The sequence below is a fragment of the Aureobasidium pullulans genome (assembly GCF_000721785.1).
Source record: "Aureobasidium pullulans EXF-150 unplaced genomic scaffold scaffold_33, whole genome shotgun sequence".
NCBI classification, from domain to species: domain Eukaryota; kingdom Fungi; phylum Ascomycota; class Dothideomycetes; order Dothideales; family Saccotheciaceae; genus Aureobasidium; species Aureobasidium pullulans.
Genome location: NW_021941053.1, coordinates 15,732 through 33,623, shown reverse-complemented (window position 1 = coordinate 33,623; position 17,892 = coordinate 15,732). Strand labels below are relative to the sequence as shown.

Here is a 17,892-nt window from a genome sequence, read left to right as displayed (position 1 = left end):
TTCCATTTTGGGGTGTTGATACCGGCCGTCACAGGGCACCGAGAATAATACCTAATCAGTGATAGACAGCTCGGATTTTCTTTAGAAACATGCTCGAGTTGCGAATCCGGGCTTGAGTGCAGGTCGTCGTCAAGAGCATTTCGCTGCTCAGAGCCATCAAGGTCTCTCAGGTTCCACGCATAATTGGGAGGCACGAGTATGTATATGGCTGCAAAGCCCTGACCTGATCGAGGCTAGTGGTGCGCTATATCATGCCCCCCATTTTTGGCACAAATGCATGAGCCATCGACTTGGCTCCCTGCGCGCATCGTTCGCCTTGCACGACGCAAGATGCAGCCAGCCGAGCCAGAATCCTTTGTCCTGGAAAGGGCATTGACGCTGCTTGCCAGAAGTGCCCGAGACAGCGTGTCTCTTCGAGTCTTGCCAAAGTAGAAGGTCGGAAGCAGCAGAGACGAGTCTGAGAGACAGGCAGGGTATGGGTAACTGTAGCCACAAACAACAAGGTTTTGCGGACGGGCAAAGTGGTGGTCGCCAGTCGGAGCTGTAAAGTGCACTCTTGAGTCTTGTACTCGCGGGCCGGAACTAGTGGCCCTCCTTGGCGAATGTGGCTCGCTCGCTCCTCTTTGTGACTTTGTCACCCCACGGCTTCCGTTGCGCCCTTTGTCTCTCTCCGTCTTGTTGCTCGCTCGTACCTTGTCCCCTTCCTCTTGCTCTGCCTGATATACTTTCCTGTGTTATCAGACGTGTAAGATGCAGGCTGTGTCCTGGCATTAGGTGAGTTTTACCCAGCTTTGTTTGTCCAACAAGATGCATGCTCGTTGCTCGTTGCTCGCTGTCTGGCGAGGGACGTCATATCATATGGCTGGGGGAGGCCTGACTGGTTGCATCTGCCAACAATCCGCTGACAACGCTCCTGTATAGTAGATGCGCTGTGTGTTCGTAGCACATGTGATGCAGCAAACACCTCTACCATTATTTATCCCCCTCGATATCGTTGCTAAGACGTGGACATTTTCGAAAGTCCCCCTCCGCTGTTGATCACCACCATGGCTTCATCCCAGATCTCCGGATCGACACTCAGGCTTCACGGTGCCCCGAACCAGTCGGAACACGAACAAACCAATCCGTCCCTCTCGAGGACGGCGATTCTGGTTAGATTGAATGATCAAGTCATACGTGACTTGCAACAATGTGCCCAAGGGGGCAAGGCGGTGCAATTGCTGGGCGGAAAGACACCGGTATGCCCTTGAACCTGTTCAAGAGCCCCCGATGAATCCCTTTCTGACGCTTGCAGAAAATTCGTTATGGCGCAAGGTTGTTGGAGCTGAATGTTCGCCCAGAGACATTCCGTCATGAAATTTACTCGACCGACGGCTCCAAGGACCAACTCGGCTTCGCGGCCTTTGTATCGCACCATGCAGAGCTCAAGATGCCTGCCGAGAAGAAGGCACAAGAAGACGGGCTCGGCGCTGAGGCTGCCTTGGAAGCTCTGAAACAGTCACTGGCATCCATGGCCAAGGAGAAAGAGGAAAGGAAGTGAGTGTGAATGCCTTCTACATTCACTAACAATTGTTGACTTGTGACAATAGGACGACAATAAGTGGCCTTGTCGACGCTGGTGCCAAAAACTCGAGATATCTTCAACCCTCTTCCGCACGACCAATCTCTCTCTCGCATCGTTCTGCGTCATCGTCATCCACCCCCCGACCCTTGGCTCCCACATCTGCTCCTTCTGACCCCAACACCCAAGCCAGAGAAAAGGGTATGCGATTCGCTCTCGTCCACTTGCTTGCCGTCAGACCCTTGTCCGAACAGGCCATCCACCAAAAGACCCATATTCCCAACTCGCAACTGTCCTCCCTCCTTCCCAAGATTGCTGAAAAGCAGGGGCTCGCCTGGCAATTGTCCAACAAAGCGTACAAAGAGCTCGACCCTTGGTCTTTCAAATACACCACCGATCAACGAAACTTGGCAATCGATCACGCCATCAGAGCCTTCGACCGAGCCAGGATACCCACCAACGACAAAGCCTGGCAGACGCTATTGCCCAAAGAGGAACGCAACAAAGGCAAGATCCTCTCGCGCCTTCACCTGACTACCGAAAGGATGGACCAAGCTGGCACACCTGGTCTTGCGCCAACACCTGTTCACGCCAGTGCTGCCGGTACGCCGAAGACTGGAAGCACCGGAACACCCCGGGGTACCAATGGTACAACTGGAAGATCTTCTGGTGGTTTTTCCATCGAAAAGCGGTTGAAGGAGGTCCAGAAGAAAGGCGCTTTGGAAAAGAAAAAGCAAGAAAAAGAAGCTAAAGAAGCTGCTGCTGCTGCAAGTGATCGTGAGAGCAAACCAAGAAACGTCACTGTTAAGAGATCGATACCATCCAAGAAGGTTGCCCAGAAGATCAAGTCCGAGGAAGTCGTACACAGCTCAGACGACGAGGAAGAAGGCGAAGTCAAAGACGAACCCAAGCGCAAGAAGGACGACCTGCCTAGGAAGGAGCCACCAAAGCCCATCGCAAGGCCACGGCCTGCAGCAGCAGAGAGACGTGAGTCTTCTGCCAGTGAGGCTGCTGGCATGGTCAGGGATATCAAAGCAAAGTCGAAGCTATCGACCTCCGACAAGCTCGCCACAGGTGCTTCTGTGAGGAAAGACAGCGCAATTTCCAAGGTCAAAACAGATGCACAGCTTCCGGCCAAACCCGCTTCTCTTCCAAAGAAACCTGAAAGTGCAATGGCAGCAAAGACAGCCACAAAAGCAAGAGACACTCCAGTCCAGAAACCCGTCAAGGCTGCCCCAACCACCCAGAGACCAAACATCAGTCCACGAAGACTTACAGACACTAAGCCTAAAGTACCTTCTCCATTGGGCACGAGTCCTCCGCGAAACGCCTCTGATCACGTTGAAAAGCTTACCAAGCAACCACCTAAATCAGTCGCTGCAAATGTCACCAAGCCTGTCAGACCTACGGCCACTCATAAATCGTCAGAGCCACTGAATTTCTTCGGCGGTGTCAAGCCCGGCTCGCAGTCCAAGATCATCACTAAGAAGCGCCCTCTTGAGTCTGATACTGATTCTGCCGAGCCTGTCAGGAAGGTAGTCAAATCAACCACCTCGACTCCAGCCAAAGCCCCATCCAGTGCGCCGGTAAAGACTCCTATGGTGAATGGCTCCGCTAAAGCATCAGTGGCCAAGGTCCCGCCTACACCTTTGGTGGCTAACACAGACAAATCTTTGAAGCGCAAAGCTAACGATATCTCCTCTGGGATTCATGATCACGCCGCTCCTCCTTCATCAAAGCACCGCAAGACAGACTCAGGAAGCACACACTCACACGCGGCGACAAACTCTTCGGTCGTCTCTCTTACCACTGCTCCCACCGTCTCGCCTCGCTCTTCTCCTGCAGCCTCGGAGTTATCTGACGACAATCTCGCCGGTGTTCTGAACGATGACTACGAAGGCGGTCCGCTCACTTGGGAGCAAACTCGTGCTGCTGCTGAGACGTTCAGAAGCAAGCTATACCCGGAGTACCTCGAGCTTTACCGTCGTATCGAGCGGACCCCTAGTGACAAGGTCGCTAAAGAAGACACTGTACGTCTTTGGCAGCTGCACAACCGCCTCGAGGCTATCAAGCATCGTATCGAAGTTGCTTGTCGCAGTGGTGACAAAATCGAAATCTGAGAACACAAACGTTCATCTTTACATTTGCATTTATTTGGAAGCCGGAGTTTTGGGCTACCACGATCACTGGATGGAAAACATGGTGGATTGGAATGGGGGCGCAATGCATGTATTTGGTTTCTGATACAAATGGCTTCTGCAATCACAGTCTCACGACAACACAGCATGGAGTTTTTCCTGTTCTTCGGGGGTGGATATCAACGTTGCATAAACACAGATCAATAAAGACATTACTTCATCTAAACGCTCTGCTCACGTTGCCGCTGACTCTGAAAAATTGCTTGTCCAGAGTTCGGCACATTCAGGTGTCAGCGCGGGCTTGAGTGACTGCTACGTCTCTGTCAACAGATAGCTGTGAATGAGTACGACGCCATTTACGAGGCGATTCAAAACCATTATTGCAGTCAATCGCTGCACGAAACACCAACTTCTGAGTACTGCAACCATGGCAGGACCAAATCACATTTCTGACGGCCTATACAAAGTAGCAGGGTCACCCTGGAGACAGGGCAAACTTTGGCTAAGCCACATGCGCAGCACGCGCAAGACATCCGTGCACGCCGATGCGAACGACGAGCAATAAGTCTTGGCCCATTCTGTCGGGTGACAACGAGCAAAGGATCATTGCCGAAGAAGTATCCTCTTTGCCTGGTTACCTATCTTCCTACGCCTCTTTGCAAAACTTGTCCTGAGCTGTGCGCGCATAGTATCGCGGCTGCAAAGTCGATCTTCAGCCACCGTGCCGCTAGACCACTGCACGAAACACAACATGCTGGCCAGCATCGTTTTGGATCAGAACTTCCCATCCTATACAAATCTAGACTACATCTCCGGAAAAGTTTTCGTGCGGACACAGACAGCAACCACAGTGTCCAGCATCGTTGTCAAACTCGAAGGAGAATCGAGGACGAGACTATTGCCACCACCAAATCCGAGTAATGATAGACAGAAGCCTCAGCTGGAGTTTCACAAGGTTGGTTAATCATTTCCTCCGTTGGATTGCTCTGCTTTCTTGAGCAGCGTCTCCATGGGATCCAGCGAATGGGGACCTCGATAATAGATCGAAGTTGTATACTGACAGGAACCTAGATTCTCTATAAAACTGTAGCCGTGTTCCCACCTCCAGAAGTTGCAGGACAACAGCAAGGTGCCTCAGGATCGTTGTCTGGAAAGACAGCATATACTCTGCCAGCGGGACAACACGAGTACCCGTTTCAGTTCAAGGTATTAATGCTACACGGCTCGATCTAGAAGTCCTTTTGTTAACGAATAGCTAGTTTCCCTTCAACAATGCATGCGATCCATCATCCAACTCCAACCCGACGATAAGCTTGTTTGGGGGCCTGAACGTGGAGATGTACAAGACACCGCATAGCCACGTCAAGAAGACACTGCCGCCAACGCTGGTAGGATTCCCCGGAGAGGCTGAGATTCGTTACTACGTCAAGGCAACTGTGAACCGACCCAGTCTTTTCAAGGAGAATGCTCGCGCCTATGTACCTTTCAACTTCTGCCCCATCGAGCCTCCACGCCCACCACCATCAGACGCTTTGGGATATGCACGCCGCCGACATCAATTCAACGTGAACCTTCCAACCACACCGACAGCAGCTCCCAGCAAGTCCAAGATGGCTTCATTCTTCGGTGGCTCCAAAAAGACCACTGAAAGTGCCTCTGGAGCCACGACTCCCACGGCCCCATTCATAGCTGTCGACATACGCATTCCAGAGCCCGCCATCTTGACTTGTGCTAGACCGGTCCCCGTTCGACTTATAGTCACAAGTCTCAACGGCACAACTACTGCATTGACGCTCTCCTCGCTGCAGCTCGAGGTCGTGGCAATCACGAAAGTACGTGCACAAGATGTTGGCAGGGTTGAACGCAGCAGTACAGTATTGTTCTCTCGAAGTGGTATGGCAGTACCCCTACACTTTGGTGATAGTGCCACCAGAGGTGCATCTGCACCTAACACTAAGGAAACCGAGCTGGAGGCTGAAATTGACGCTCGACTCTGGAACGAGACACCTTTACCGAATGTCGTACCGCCCAGTTTCGAAACCTGCAACATTGCTCGCACGTACGAGATTTTTGCTCGTATTGGCATCCACTATGATGGTCCTGGATCCATGGTGAGCTCATATCGTCCACTCTATGCTCACTATCGTTCCAAGAAGCTGACAAGCCACAGCCACAAACCACAACCATAGATCTGCGCCTACCCGTCCAGATCTTCTCAGGCATTACACCACCGCCCGAACTCCTAGATGCCATGGCACGAGCTCAGGCTCACAATACAGGCGACATCTCTTCTGCTCCACCGATGCCTCCTCGCCCCAGCTATCCAACAGACACCAAGACCCCGTCAGGAGCACCGCCCCTGCCTGCTCGCAAACCAGTTGCCTCTGCAGCAACAGCGGAGACTGTGCACCAGCCACTCCAGCAGGTAGACCACTCGGGCGAGGAGCCACCATATGGAGATGCGCCACCCAGCTATGAAGATGCCATGGCCACGGACGTGCAGCCCATGGAAGGTGTTCGAAGAGCGGATTATGCGCCACCTACCCTGGCCGAGGATCCTTTGTTAAATTCTGGCAGAGGCGAGAAGAGCGGATGGCATTGAGAAGGCATCGTCACTAATGGGAGGACAGGAATGAATCTTAGCGGATACCCAAGGGGTCTACAAGTACACTAATAATTAATCATCACCATCTCCTTACCTCGATAGAATGCGGTTGAGCCATCCAAAAAGCATCTGCCTCTTCTTCAGGCCAGCGACAGCAGAGTGGGTCTTAGGAGTATGAGTAAGAACGTAACCAAGCATCACAATCAAGTTGGAATCAGTTCTAGACAGAGCAATCGGCTTCTGTGGGTGCATTATTTTCGATACTGAGCTAAAAAGACCCAATACTAACGTTGCTGGTGTATTTACCCGACCACTGGGAGTGAGTGCAGTTTCTCTTTCGGCTTCTAATCGAGCCTTGATACCACGAATTGGCGGCGGAGCTATCTGAAGCGTGCCGGTTTCCGTAACTTCTGGAAAAAGAGGCGAACCTTCCGCATTACAGTCTTCTGTTTGTTGTCTTTGTGTTCCCGGACGACTGAAGGAATAAACTCATTGTATGCGCCTTGGTCCAGGAACATTTGCAATGTCAAAATAAGAACGCAGAGCTGGCACGGCGGTCTGCCGTTGCAGGGTTGCTACTCCATCATGGAGTCCTGTTCAGTAGAGACAAAACTGGCTCCACCTCTGAGCCGACCGTGACTGGCCATGTTTTTGTTTTCCTCATCTTTGATGGAGGTATCTTCGGCCATGGGTTCCTGTTTGATTGGCTGACCTTCTATGATGGGTCTGTATCCGTAGATAGGGGGATCATCAGCGATGGGCCCATGAATCACACGGTCAATCGATTCGTCGGCGAATCCAAGATTCATAGGGTTGTAGGTGTGGCTCGGTGAAAGCAAGTGAGTTGTGCGAACGAGGCTGAGAGCTTCCTCGAGGTTCTTGCGATCGGTGGGCGATAAGGTGGAATGAACGGAATTGAGAGTCTGTTGGATGAGGGAGTCTGCGCGGGCGAGGAAATCACCAGTACCGGTATCCAAAGGCATGCTATGCACGGTGGCGAGGTCCTGAAGTTCTGTGTGTAGGCCGTAGGCGGCAATCTGTCCTCTTGTTCTACGGGCCGGACCGCGGACTTGAGCCTTGTCATCTGTGGCGTCCTTTTGCTCAAGAGAACGGGCAAGTTGAAGCGTATCGTTGGTATCGGCAGCGTCTACGAGCCTGCTGGTCTTGTTCTTCTGCCTTTGCTCGTCGACAAGGCGAAGACGTCTCGCGTTTTGGACGGCTTTCTTCTCAGCCATGTTCTGGCGGCGAGCCTCAAGTCTGGCAATTCTTCCCGGATCGGCAGCGCGTTTGGCGGCCTTCTCTTGCTTTGCGGCCATCTTCGCAGGGTTCGGAACTTGCACGGCGGCATCTCCCTGTTTTCTGTCGCGGATCTTCTGTTTCTTGGAGAGATTGTGTCGTTGCTTGCCATCTACGAAATTCATTCTCTTCAGAGCCTGAACATGGTCAGTATTGATTGATCGACCGTGACGAGATGGAGGCGCTCATCAGAGATTGCACAAACTTACGCTGACCATCTGACCTTCCTGGGTCTTGATACGGTTCACTGCTCTCTTTGACATTCCATGGGCAGGCTGGCCGTCATCTCGGTCGCCATTGGCTTGTTCTGTTGGGACCACGAGGCCGGTTTCTTGCTGTCTCTTCAAGGCGCGATGATACATGTTTTCATGCAGAGCGCAACGGGTACCTGTCTCTGGACAACTTGAACAATCCTCACGAGCAGGGATGCCAGGGAAGTCCATTTCATGCATTTCGTCCGACATAGTGGGAGCTTCTATCAGTTTCGTAGCCGGCCGGTGATGTTTGGTGCTTGAGTGCAGGCGCCGGACAATAGACGCTGTAGGAGACAAGCGGATGAAACCTGCCGTGGTATGTGTGTGGAGGCGATCAAGTGTGTCGAGCGAGCGATGGCCTTGAAGACAACCGAGAGGAGTGCTTGCACGCAGCTGATGACCGGACCGTGGAAGAGTAATGTAACAATGAAGACGAAAGAAGCTTTGGAAGAACCGTGGACGTGCAGAAAGGAGATGGAATGATTATCGAAGGACTTCACTGAAAGCTCTCACCAAAAATTCATTGCGGAAGTCGCGACTGTTACTGCGTAGTTGTAGTGACGAATGGTTTGCTCGGCAAAGCGCTAATGATCCAACTCGGACTACACATTGGTTTTTACGCTATCTTCTTCCAACAGCCAGAACACTTGGCTGACTGCTTCCCTCCTGGTTTCCATGAGTTATGATGAGTGAGAGCGAGTAGCATTTCAAGTCAAGACAGGGAAAGCAAGTGAAGGTGACGGTTGAATATCGGCGAGCACGGACCTTACCCGCGTCGAAGGGGTTGAACTTCGTGCGGCGACATCCAACTTGCCTGCTGACCACGCAATACGGCCATCACGGAGCAATAGCCAACTCATCTCTGATAGTGCCAGAACGCATTCGAAAAGACTCCAGAAGTGACGAGAAACAGCAAGCCCGCCAACGGAAGTAGTAAAGAAGGCGCATTCGGAGGTGACATACAATCGCCTGCGCATCCCATCAACCATCAGTCTCGCACGATCATTCAATCTATCGCATAACACAGCGCATCGATCCTGCATCATCTCACTTTAACACTGTTGAAGTGCAAGGATAGCACGCGACAGCCGCCATGTCGAACATCATCACTGTTTGTGATCCCTTGATCTTCCAGCCGCCCACCTTGGGCTGGCAGCGGGTAACGAGACGACAACATTGACTGATACGTTTGCAGGGCGAGATCTACGAAAAGATCATCCAAGAAGTTATCAGCGCCTCGCAGAATGATTTCGAAGAGAACGGTGTTCAGCAGCAGACCTTGATGGAACTGCAACAGGTTGGTCATGTCTTTCCTTCCACTTCACCTGATTTCATTACCCACATCCTTGCGGCATACTCCCCAGAAGCTTTTCATGCGTTGCTTGTAAGGTCTGGTGGTTGGGAGGATTTTCAGTCAGTATTGGCTGAGTTGGCTGCTGCCTGCGAAGCTGAAGCGCGCAACGAAAGAGCGGCGGGGCGCGGGGCTTAAGGCTCAGAGACATGCCCTCCAGGACCCCAATTTTATACTGCTTGGTCTGAGCGCTCAAATGCCCCGAAGTTTTACCGAAGCATCTAATCAGCTGATATGGGTTTACGTCCTCGCACTAACACAGTCGATAGTCATGGCAGCACAAGATGTCGCAGCGCGGTGTCGCGCAGATGCCTTGGGATCCCAAACCTGCCCCACCTCCGCCTCAACAGCCACCACCACAGCAGCAGGCACATCAACCTGCTCCAGCACCTGTGCCTGTACAGAATGGCGCTCCTACCCAACACCAGACTCATCAAAGCGCACACCCCGTACCGCAGCCTAAGATCGAGCCTGGAACGGCCTCACAGCCCATGCACGGCTACTCAGCTGGTCAAGGTTACCCCCAGCAGGTCAACAACCAGATGATGGCCCAACAACGCGCAGCATCCCTTCTCCAGCAGCAATTTGGTCAGCAAGCTAGCGCTTCACTCAATGCCATGCAACAGAGAGGTATCGCTCTTCCTGGAGGTGCTCCCAATCCTCACCCCCAGCAGCAGCAGCCACAACAACAGTCGCAACAGCAGCCAAGACCACAGGGACTCCAACTACCCGGACAACACGGACAGGCTGGACAGGCCAATGGTCAGCCAGGACAAGTTCAACAGCAACGCCAGATGCAAGCCCAATACGCTCAACAGATGCGTCAACAGACAGCCCACCAACAGCCTCAGATCAAGACGGAAGGCAATGGCCAATACCCTCAACAGCATGTGAACTACTCTCAAACGGACGGTGCAGATGAGGCCGCGCTCGATGAGTGGAACAGATACATGACTGAACGACGCAAACTCAGCTCTGCTCAAGTAAACAACAACGATCGCCTGATGAGACGTCAGATTGAAGACCTTCAGCAGAGATTTGAGAATGGACTGCTACTTCCCATGGACAACCAGGAACAGACACGTCACAGAAAGCGCGTATCTGCACGTAGAGTTGGCGCAAACGCAACATCACGCTTGGGCAGCATTCCACAATTAGATGGCGAAGACGAAGAAGACGAGGATGCGATCAACTCGGACCTTGACTCGTCGAGTGACGAGGCTGGCAACAATGCCGACGAAGAGGACGAGGAGATTGACCATGTTCTCTGCACTTACGACAAGGTGCAACGCGTCAAGAACAAGTGGAAGTGTACTCTCAAGGACGGTATCATGTCGGCCAACGGCAAGGAGTAAGTTCACACCAAATTGCATCAATGATACAACAGCTAATAAGGTTAGGTACCTGTTCCACAAGGCTCAGGGAGAGTTCGAGTGGTAGTGACGGCAGAGACAAGCTACCAGCGGGAGCAACAAGAGTCCTACAAGCATAATTCTGGCGATGTCGAAATCACTTCTTTCTTTATACCAATCGACACGAAAGACGGAACCCTTTTCTTTTCTGTCATGCAGGGTCTCAATTCATGCAGGGTCCAGAAGCGGTGGACCCTCAGGCGTTAGATGGATGGATGACCTTTCTTTCAAACTCATGGCGATGGAGACGATATCAAAAGCAGAAGGCTGCAGAAAATAAGAGGAAAGCCAAGCGATGGCACGCGAAGTGCGAAGCATCCTTACAATACAGAAAGACAAGGCAGGTTGACAGACGAAGTGGAGAGCCGAGAGTGGAGAGAGTGGACCAGTGCAATCATATTCAGACAATAGATAGCAGTAAGTTAAATCCAGGCAGTCTCTCTTGAAGGTACAAAGGGCAAACGAGGTGAAAGCGAACAAGTTAGGGTTTCATGCGAGAGTGGAAGGTTTGTCGGAGGATTCGTGCACCCCACATAATCAGGAGGCTCGGGAGTCTCGAACGGCGGCGTGGCACGCGAGGGCGGCGCCGCCGCGGGCGACGGTCTCGCATTTAATTCTCGTTGCGACAAACTCTCACCTTTTGTTGTTGCATGTACATTTGTTTCCTGCTGAGCGTTTCTTCTGTTCTTTTCTCCTGTTGGCATTTGTAGTGGTGCAATTTCTCCTTAATCCGCAGCGACTTTTGATTTCTCAAACGACAGCACGAACGACTACGCCTTGACTCGCGACCATGAATCCTCTCAGCACAAAACCGACCTACCTCAACTATCGCGGAGCACCCAACAGCGCAGCCATCCCGTCAGGAGTGCGTACCGGCAGCCCTGGCACGTCTGCCTCGGCACCAATGCTCAACAGACTGCCCTCGGCCAACTCGACCCTTTCCAGCAATGCTACCGGCAACAGCATTATTCTATACGTGCCCAATGTCGCCTCGCCTACCCTTTCCCAACACCTGTCCATCCTTCTTTCTACCCAGCGCATTGCAGCCGTGCACCTGATCGGTGGCCGCGATGTTGTCCTCAAGAACCTGCGTACCGAACTCTACACTCTGGCCGGAAGAATGAGAAGTGACGTCCAAGTCTCAATCACCGTCACAGAAGGTGCCAAGGGACTGGAATTGGCTGTCAGAGACGTGGGAGCCAGGAGGCAGAAGGTTCTGGGCGCTCTAGTCTGCGAATGGGACGAACAGACGGCCGAAGGAGAAGAAGAAAAGGACGTATTGAGCATAGAGACAGATGAGGTCGACGCCATCTGGAAGGTGAGATGATGTGTTGCCTGGAACACCCATTGATACGTTGGCTAACACGAGAAACAGGCATCCGTACTGCCACTCCACACCCTCCTCCGCAACCTCCTGCCTCTCTTCTCCGAGAACACCTCTACAACAACCACCTCGCACCCCTCTGTCATGCCCTTCATCTACCTCGACACTTCCTCTCACTTTTCGACGTTTGCGACCGCTTCGCGTTCCGCTCTTTTGACCTCTCTGACCTCCTCTCCCGCCACGAAAAACATCGTCATTGGTCCTGCCAGTGAATACCTTGTTCCCGCTCCTGTTGTTTCCGAAACACAGAGCATGAGAAGTCTGCGGATTGATACGAGTAACGGCAATGGCAGTGCCAACGGATACACAGCCACGACCCCGGAAACCAGTCCACTCTTCGGCGCAGAGAGTCCTACAAAACTGTGGGCTAGTTGGGCTGCCCAGTACGAATGATTGAGAGAAGGACTACCCAAGGCGCGGCTGGTTCGTGCCTGTACAATACGAGAACACAGTACAGCAAAGACGTTTGCTCCACTTTTCATCTCGATACAAAAGAAGCATTAGTGTATATATTTTCTACGTGTTTGAGCGAAGGAGATTGGGATAGGGAAGTATTGTCTATATACATATATTTGTATATTCTTCTGCATTGGGTTGATGCTTTTCTCTCGGTTCTCATGCATTCATCTTTTGCATCTTTTCAAAGGGCTGATGGGTGCCAGGAAATGCACTGACTGATATTACAGTGTGTGCCAGCTCTGAGTCGAATCGATGGCTGAGGAGTCATAGATCACGCTCCCGGCAGCACACTCAGCGGACCGATACAGAAAATGACTGCCGACACGTAGTCGCTCGTTGATCCTCGCTCGGGGGATCTAATGTGGCAGAGAACGATTATGTTCTTCGCTTGTACTTGGGCACTTGAGGCTATCGGCAGTGAAGGACCCATATGTTGAACGTCAACTCTGCCCGATGATCTTAGGCAGAAGCAACGCCCTTGTTGGACGCGATCCAATTATTCTGGTGGCTTATATGCGCGACATGTTCAATGGCATCACTTCAACCAGAATGCCGTTGGTGTCTGGCCTCTCAAACCAGCGTCTGTCAAGCGTTTACAGTGTCTGAAATCTACCCCTGCTTTCGTCAGAACTATGCGTATTTACTGACACGATACTTGTGTTGAGAGCAAGAGAGAATATGGGTTTGATAACGTGATCCATTCGACCTCTATAGTGGTTGAGGAAGATTTGTATATCTATGGTGCCCTTTGTCAGGCAATGCCATGCTGAACAAACGCCATATTCAAAAACAGGGCCACAACGCGATGTGTCCCAACTGCGAAAAAGAGCAACCGTGAAACGCCAGTGTAGTTGTGGTATTGGCAGTTGTAATGCAATCAAATCATGCAGCGCGAGCCGGTCATCTCATCATTCCTTCTTTACGTCAGCCTCTTCCTTGACATCGAACTCCTTCTTCACATCCTCTTCTTCCTTCACGTCTAGTCCTGCAACCTTGAGTCCGTCTCTGAACTCATCGCGGAGGTCCTTGTTATTTGCAGCAGCAGTGTTGTCACTTGTACTGTCCATTGCGTCGATGGCGTCTTTGTCGTCCATCTTTGGGTGTTCGTCCTTCTTCTCTTCTTCCAAATGCTTGAAGAACATGTCTTCCACAGCCAGGGCTGCATCGGCTTCGAGCTTCTTCTCTGCAGCAGCGTCTTCTGCACCGGCCACGCGGTCGTCGAGTGCAAGTTTTGACTCGCCGAGAGCATGAATCTGCTCTTCAATGGTGCCGCGAGTAACAAGACGAACAACCTCAACATCCCGGGTCTGTCCGACGCGATGGGCGCGGTTCTCGGCTTGAATGTCGTCTTGAGGGTTGAATCCAGAGTCGAGGATGATGACTTTGTTCGCACAAGCCAAGTTGATACCTGCACCACCAGCCTTGGTACTAAGCATGAAGACAGGAATCGAAAGATCTGTGGTGAATTGATCAATAATGTCCTGACGAGTGGCCATAGGAGTACTGCCATCAAGGCGCATGAACTTGATGGATAATGTCTCGAGAACTGCTTCCAGGATGTCCATCATTGTTGTGAATTGTGAGAAAATCAAGACACGGTCACCATTCTTGATGTAAGCCTCAAGCAACTCTTTGAGTTTGTTGATCTTGCCACTGTTCATCCACTCGTTGTTGCGCAAGATATACTTGTTGAGGAAATCATACTCAAGACAGAATCGATGCATGCCAAAGTCACCACCCTTGGTCTGCTCCGTGAGCATTCTCCAGATCAAATCCGGCTTGTTGTCGCCGTACTCTTCGGATCGTTGTAGAGCCTTGGCCAACTTCTCGAGCTCCTTTTCGCCATACTTGCGTCTCAAGAGCAGAGGATGAAGAGCTGCAAATCGGAGCGCCGTCATCTCCTGAGCTGTCTTGGCAGCTTTGGTGGCCCCCTTCTTTGGTTGCGTGCGGGCGTCGACGGCTTGCTTAACCATCTCGTTATATACTTCACGCTGCTCCGGCAGCATGTCACAGTACTCGACACGGCGGTGTTTTGCGGGCATATGCTTCAAGACTTGCTGCTTCTTACGACGAAGGATGAACGGTGTCATCATTGATCGGGCTCTTGCAATGCGTTGTGCAGATAGCAAAGCAGCGTGATCAGCATCCTTGGTGGTAGCTTTGTACTTGAAGATGCTGTCGAGATCCTCTCTTCTAGAATTGAAAAGGCTGGGGAGGATAAAAGAAAGCAGCGAAGCGAGCTCTTGCAGGTTGTTCTGTAGTGGTGTACCAGTGAGGAGCAGGCGAAATTCGGCAGGAATGCGCATGAGCTGTTGATGTCTCTTTGATTGACTGTTCTTCAGAGCATGGCCTTCGTCGAAGACGCAGACCACAGGGCGCACGACCTTTCGCAGGAAATCAGTATCATACTTGCCGACAGCGGTCTCGTATGTGGTAACGATAACGTCAATCTCATCCAAGCGGGACCCGTAGTCGTATCGTTGATTCTCTCTTTCAGCCTGTGAGCCATAGTAGGGAGCAACCTCGAGAGCTGGACAGAATCTGTTCAACTCTCGGATCCAGTTCTCCAAGGTCGAGCCAGGAACAACGACAAGATGTACACCCTGCACCTCCGTCTGTTTGAGGTGGGCAAGGAATGCGATGACTTGGCAAGTCTTTCCCAGGCCCATGTCATCGGCGAGGATACAGCTCAGCTTCTTAGACCAAAGCAGATTGAGCCAATTCAGACCGAAAAGCTGATAATCTTTCATAATAAGGTCGGTACTCATGTTGGAGGGCTGCTTGAGAAAGATATTCTTCTTGATCTTGGTGGGTCTGGATGACTTTGGCTTGACTATATCGTCGTCGTCGTCATCGAAGACACCTGTAGAGCTAGCAGGAGTGCCGATGCCCGAGTCATGATGTGCGTCTTCAAGCGAGGTCAGAGCCAGTTCACCGTCTTTTGTGGCGGCAGCAAAATCGATACCCCATTGCTTCATCGTGTCGGCAATAGGTTTTCCAAGGTTATCGCATTTCTCAACCAACTCATCAACAGCTTCGTAACCTCTGTACATCTCTTCACACACGTCCAAGACCTTGTCGCCGATGGCCTTCTTGGCCGACTTCTTGCCTGACTTCAAGGGTGCGGCGTCGGAAATGTTTCGAATAGCGTTCAGACTGCGGAAAGGTTTCTTGGACAATATGAACTGAGCAATTTCCAGCTTCTCGTTAGACATATCGGCCAGATCCTGGGCACTGCAAGTGTTGAAGAACTTGAGCAGACGACCATCGAAATCACTTGTGTCTTCTTCTGAGGACTCCTTGGCAGACTCGGCATCAGAATCATCCGAATCAATGACTGTGACAGCACGCTTCTTTGGTGGGGCCTCGACTGGCTTGGTTGGAGAAGGAGACCCAGTAGGTGAGGCGGGGTTCTTGCGACCCTGCACCAATCGTCTTTTTGGCTTTCCAGCATCCGAGGAAGTAGTGGCTGGTTTGGACTTGTTGATCGAATACTTGTCGGCGATGGTTCGAGTGGGAGCTTTGACCTGTTGTTTGGCGGCTGGCCTGGGTTGAGCGCTGGGTTTCGCAGCGTTGCTTTCAATGTCCGAGCTGGTAAGGTCAACAACGTCCATGTTGTTGTCGTTGTCCTCTTCGCGGAATATCAGGTCGACAGCATCGTCAAAGTTGCCGCGGCTCTTTTCTAGGGCGTTGTTGAGCGTACGAATAGGGCGGCCGGGCAAGACGGTCATCATGCGTTCCACCTTCTTCTGCATGCCAACATCGAAGATATCGGCGATAGACATGTCTTGTACAGGCTGGGCGCGCGATGGGGCAGGTTGGCGTTGGTGGGGTTTGTTCCGTGACACTCCTCCATAGGCACTTTCCATGGCACCATTGTAGGCGAAGGAGGATGTAAAAGTCTTGAACTTTTCGGCCGAGGACTTTGGGCTGTCGTGGACGCGGTTGGGAGAAGAGTCGAGATTTCTGCCGCCTTTGGTGAAGGCGGTAGGAATGATGGCAGGTTGGGTGGCAGGTCCCTCGGTGTCGGAACTGCGGTCGATGGGAGGATCCACAAAGTCATCATCGTCGTCGATGTTAATGAGCGGCACAGGACGGCTGGATTGGAGAGTTCCTGGGGGACGTCTAAAAGCAGTTCCCGGGGGAGCGAAACGGGCACCCAGGGTACTTGAGGGTCGAGAGTGGGGGTGTTGGAGAGGAGATTCGGGTACGGGAGCGGGCGAGCTGCGAGCAACTTGGACGGTAGGAGTAGACGAGTGAGAGCGCTTCTGGGCAGCAGGCAGCGGCTGAGTGGGTTGGGTAAGGTAGGGTTGCGATTCGGCAGTCAGATCGGCCATGAGGTTAGCAAAGGTCAGATTGGCCTTGGGCGGGGGTCGTGAAAGAATCTGGGTCGGCACCGTGGCAGATGCATGTGTTGGCTGGCTCTGAGTCTGAGTCTGTGTCTGAGGTCGCCGTCCAGCAGGGCGGTAGCCCCCAGCAGTCTTCTGTCTCTTGACAGGGCTGCTCAGGATCGGGTCGCTGTCCATTGTGCCTGCCTGTGCGGAGCCTCCGAGAAGGTGAAAAAAGTTTCCGTCTTTCGCTATGTCGACAATGTCACAAGGCCAATCGCTAAACTTCAAACACGCTTTGCAAGACCGAGAGTCGTGCGAGGTAAGAGGTGGTGACGGAGCTAAGGGACTTAGTTGAACATGGGAAGCACAATCAACAAAAAAGTGGCAAGGGAGACGCTTCAACTGTCAATTGCTGCACTTCACTTTGAGAATGAATGCGGAGTCGTGACGCGCACGCGCCTCAGCACCTTTCTTCACCATCTCAACCACTGGGCAATCACTTCTTTGCCAGTACGAGTAGCAAACCCGATTACACAATGGCCACCAACAGAAGAATCAACTCCCAGGAGAAGACCCACCTGGACCAAGATGAGGTTCAGCAGCAGCCATCCGTAATCACTCCAGCCGTCCCCAAGTATGTCCATGCCTGATAGTCACCATTCCAATGAATCCTACTGACCAAGCCATCCACCAGACATGTCATTGTTAAATTGCTACTTTTCTCTTTCGCCATGATTGTCTTGCCCATTTCTTCCTACTTCCTGACTGTCGACATGCTGTTTTCCGGTAAACATTCTTTCATCCATCCTCACCCGACCCTCACTAATTCTGCAGGCAACTCTACTTTTGCTGGTGCAACTGCTGCCATCATTGCAAATGTCGTTCTGATTGGCTACGTTGTTGTCGCCATGAGAGAAGATGCTGGTGAACGTGCAGAGGCTGAAGAGAAAGACAAAAAGTCTCGCTAGCCTGTTATCTGCTCTTTTTGATATTGCGCTTTGTACATTGTGAACTGAACAAAATCCATCGACTGAAAACTAAAATAATAATAAAAAAGAAATGCTTCATTTGTACCAACCCCCAAATAATGGTGTCGGCTTT

The 17,892-nt window shown here is 51.9% G+C and overlaps 8 protein-coding genes across 8 annotated transcripts; 6 read left to right on the top strand and 2 right to left on the bottom strand.

The window, feature by feature from the left end:
* Nucleotides 1-691: 691 nt before the first annotated feature.
* On the top strand, nt 692-3,945 carry M438DRAFT_146868 (uncharacterized protein). The gene is made up of 4 exons (XM_029898943.1): nt 692-774; nt 925-1,238; nt 1,295-1,536; nt 1,590-3,945. Exons 2-4 carry the CDS (start codon nt 1,047-1,049, stop codon nt 3,679-3,681), a joined length of 2,526 nt encoding a protein of 841 aa, XP_029755556.1. The 5' UTR covers nt 692-774; nt 925-1,046; the 3' UTR covers nt 3,682-3,945.
* A 348-nt stretch (nt 3,946-4,293) lies between these two features.
* M438DRAFT_306200 (uncharacterized protein) lies at nt 4,294-6,752 on the top strand. Its single transcript, XM_029902254.1, has 4 exons — nt 4,294-4,654; nt 4,771-4,905; nt 4,959-5,810; nt 5,870-6,752. The coding sequence occupies exons 1-4, from the start codon at nt 4,451-4,453 to the stop codon at nt 6,299-6,301; spliced, it is 1,623 nt and encodes a 540-aa protein (XP_029755555.1). The 5' UTR covers nt 4,294-4,450; the 3' UTR covers nt 6,302-6,752.
* A 166-nt stretch (nt 6,753-6,918) lies between these two features.
* M438DRAFT_306199 (uncharacterized protein) lies at nt 6,919-8,244 on the bottom strand (the record flags this gene model as incomplete). Its single annotated transcript, XM_029902253.1, has 2 exons — nt 7,810-8,244; nt 6,919-7,737 (listed from the first exon to the last, which is right to left on the bottom strand). Coding segments are annotated over exons 1-2 (1,074 nt in total), but the record flags the coding sequence as incomplete, so codon positions are not given.
* Nucleotides 8,245-8,680: 436 nt separating this feature from the next.
* On the top strand, nt 8,681-9,520 carry M438DRAFT_328121 (uncharacterized protein). The gene is made up of 2 exons (XM_029903195.1): nt 8,681-8,965; nt 9,050-9,520. The coding sequence occupies exons 1-2, from the start codon at nt 8,948-8,950 to the stop codon at nt 9,341-9,343; spliced, it is 312 nt and encodes a 103-aa protein (XP_029755553.1). The 5' UTR covers nt 8,681-8,947; the 3' UTR covers nt 9,344-9,520.
* M438DRAFT_283696 (TFIIA-domain-containing protein) lies at nt 9,490-10,645 on the top strand (the record flags this gene model as incomplete). Its single annotated transcript, XM_029901407.1, has 2 exons — nt 9,490-10,556; nt 10,606-10,645. The coding sequence occupies 2 exons, from the start codon at nt 9,490-9,492 to the stop codon at nt 10,643-10,645; spliced, it is 1,107 nt and encodes a 368-aa protein (XP_029755552.1).
* A 762-nt stretch (nt 10,646-11,407) lies between these two features.
* M438DRAFT_283726 (uncharacterized protein) lies at nt 11,408-12,394 on the top strand (the record flags this gene model as incomplete). The annotated part of the gene is made up of 2 exons (XM_029901408.1): nt 11,408-11,935; nt 11,993-12,394. The coding sequence occupies 2 exons, from the start codon at nt 11,408-11,410 to the stop codon at nt 12,392-12,394; spliced, it is 930 nt and encodes a 309-aa protein (XP_029755551.1).
* Nucleotides 12,395-13,163: 769 nt separating this feature from the next.
* Nucleotides 13,164-17,423, bottom strand: M438DRAFT_349684 (uncharacterized protein). The gene has a single exon (XM_029906452.1). The coding sequence runs from the start codon at nt 16,984-16,986 to the stop codon at nt 13,369-13,371; it is 3,618 nt and encodes a 1,205-aa protein (XP_029755550.1). The 5' UTR covers nt 16,987-17,423; the 3' UTR covers nt 13,164-13,368.
* Nucleotides 17,328-17,759, top strand: M438DRAFT_359641 (uncharacterized protein; the record flags this gene model as incomplete). Its single annotated transcript, XM_029907351.1, has 2 exons — nt 17,328-17,425; nt 17,486-17,759. 2 exons carry the CDS (start codon nt 17,328-17,330, stop codon nt 17,757-17,759), a joined length of 372 nt encoding a protein of 123 aa, XP_029755549.1.
* Between the last annotated feature and the right edge of the window lie 133 nt (nt 17,760-17,892).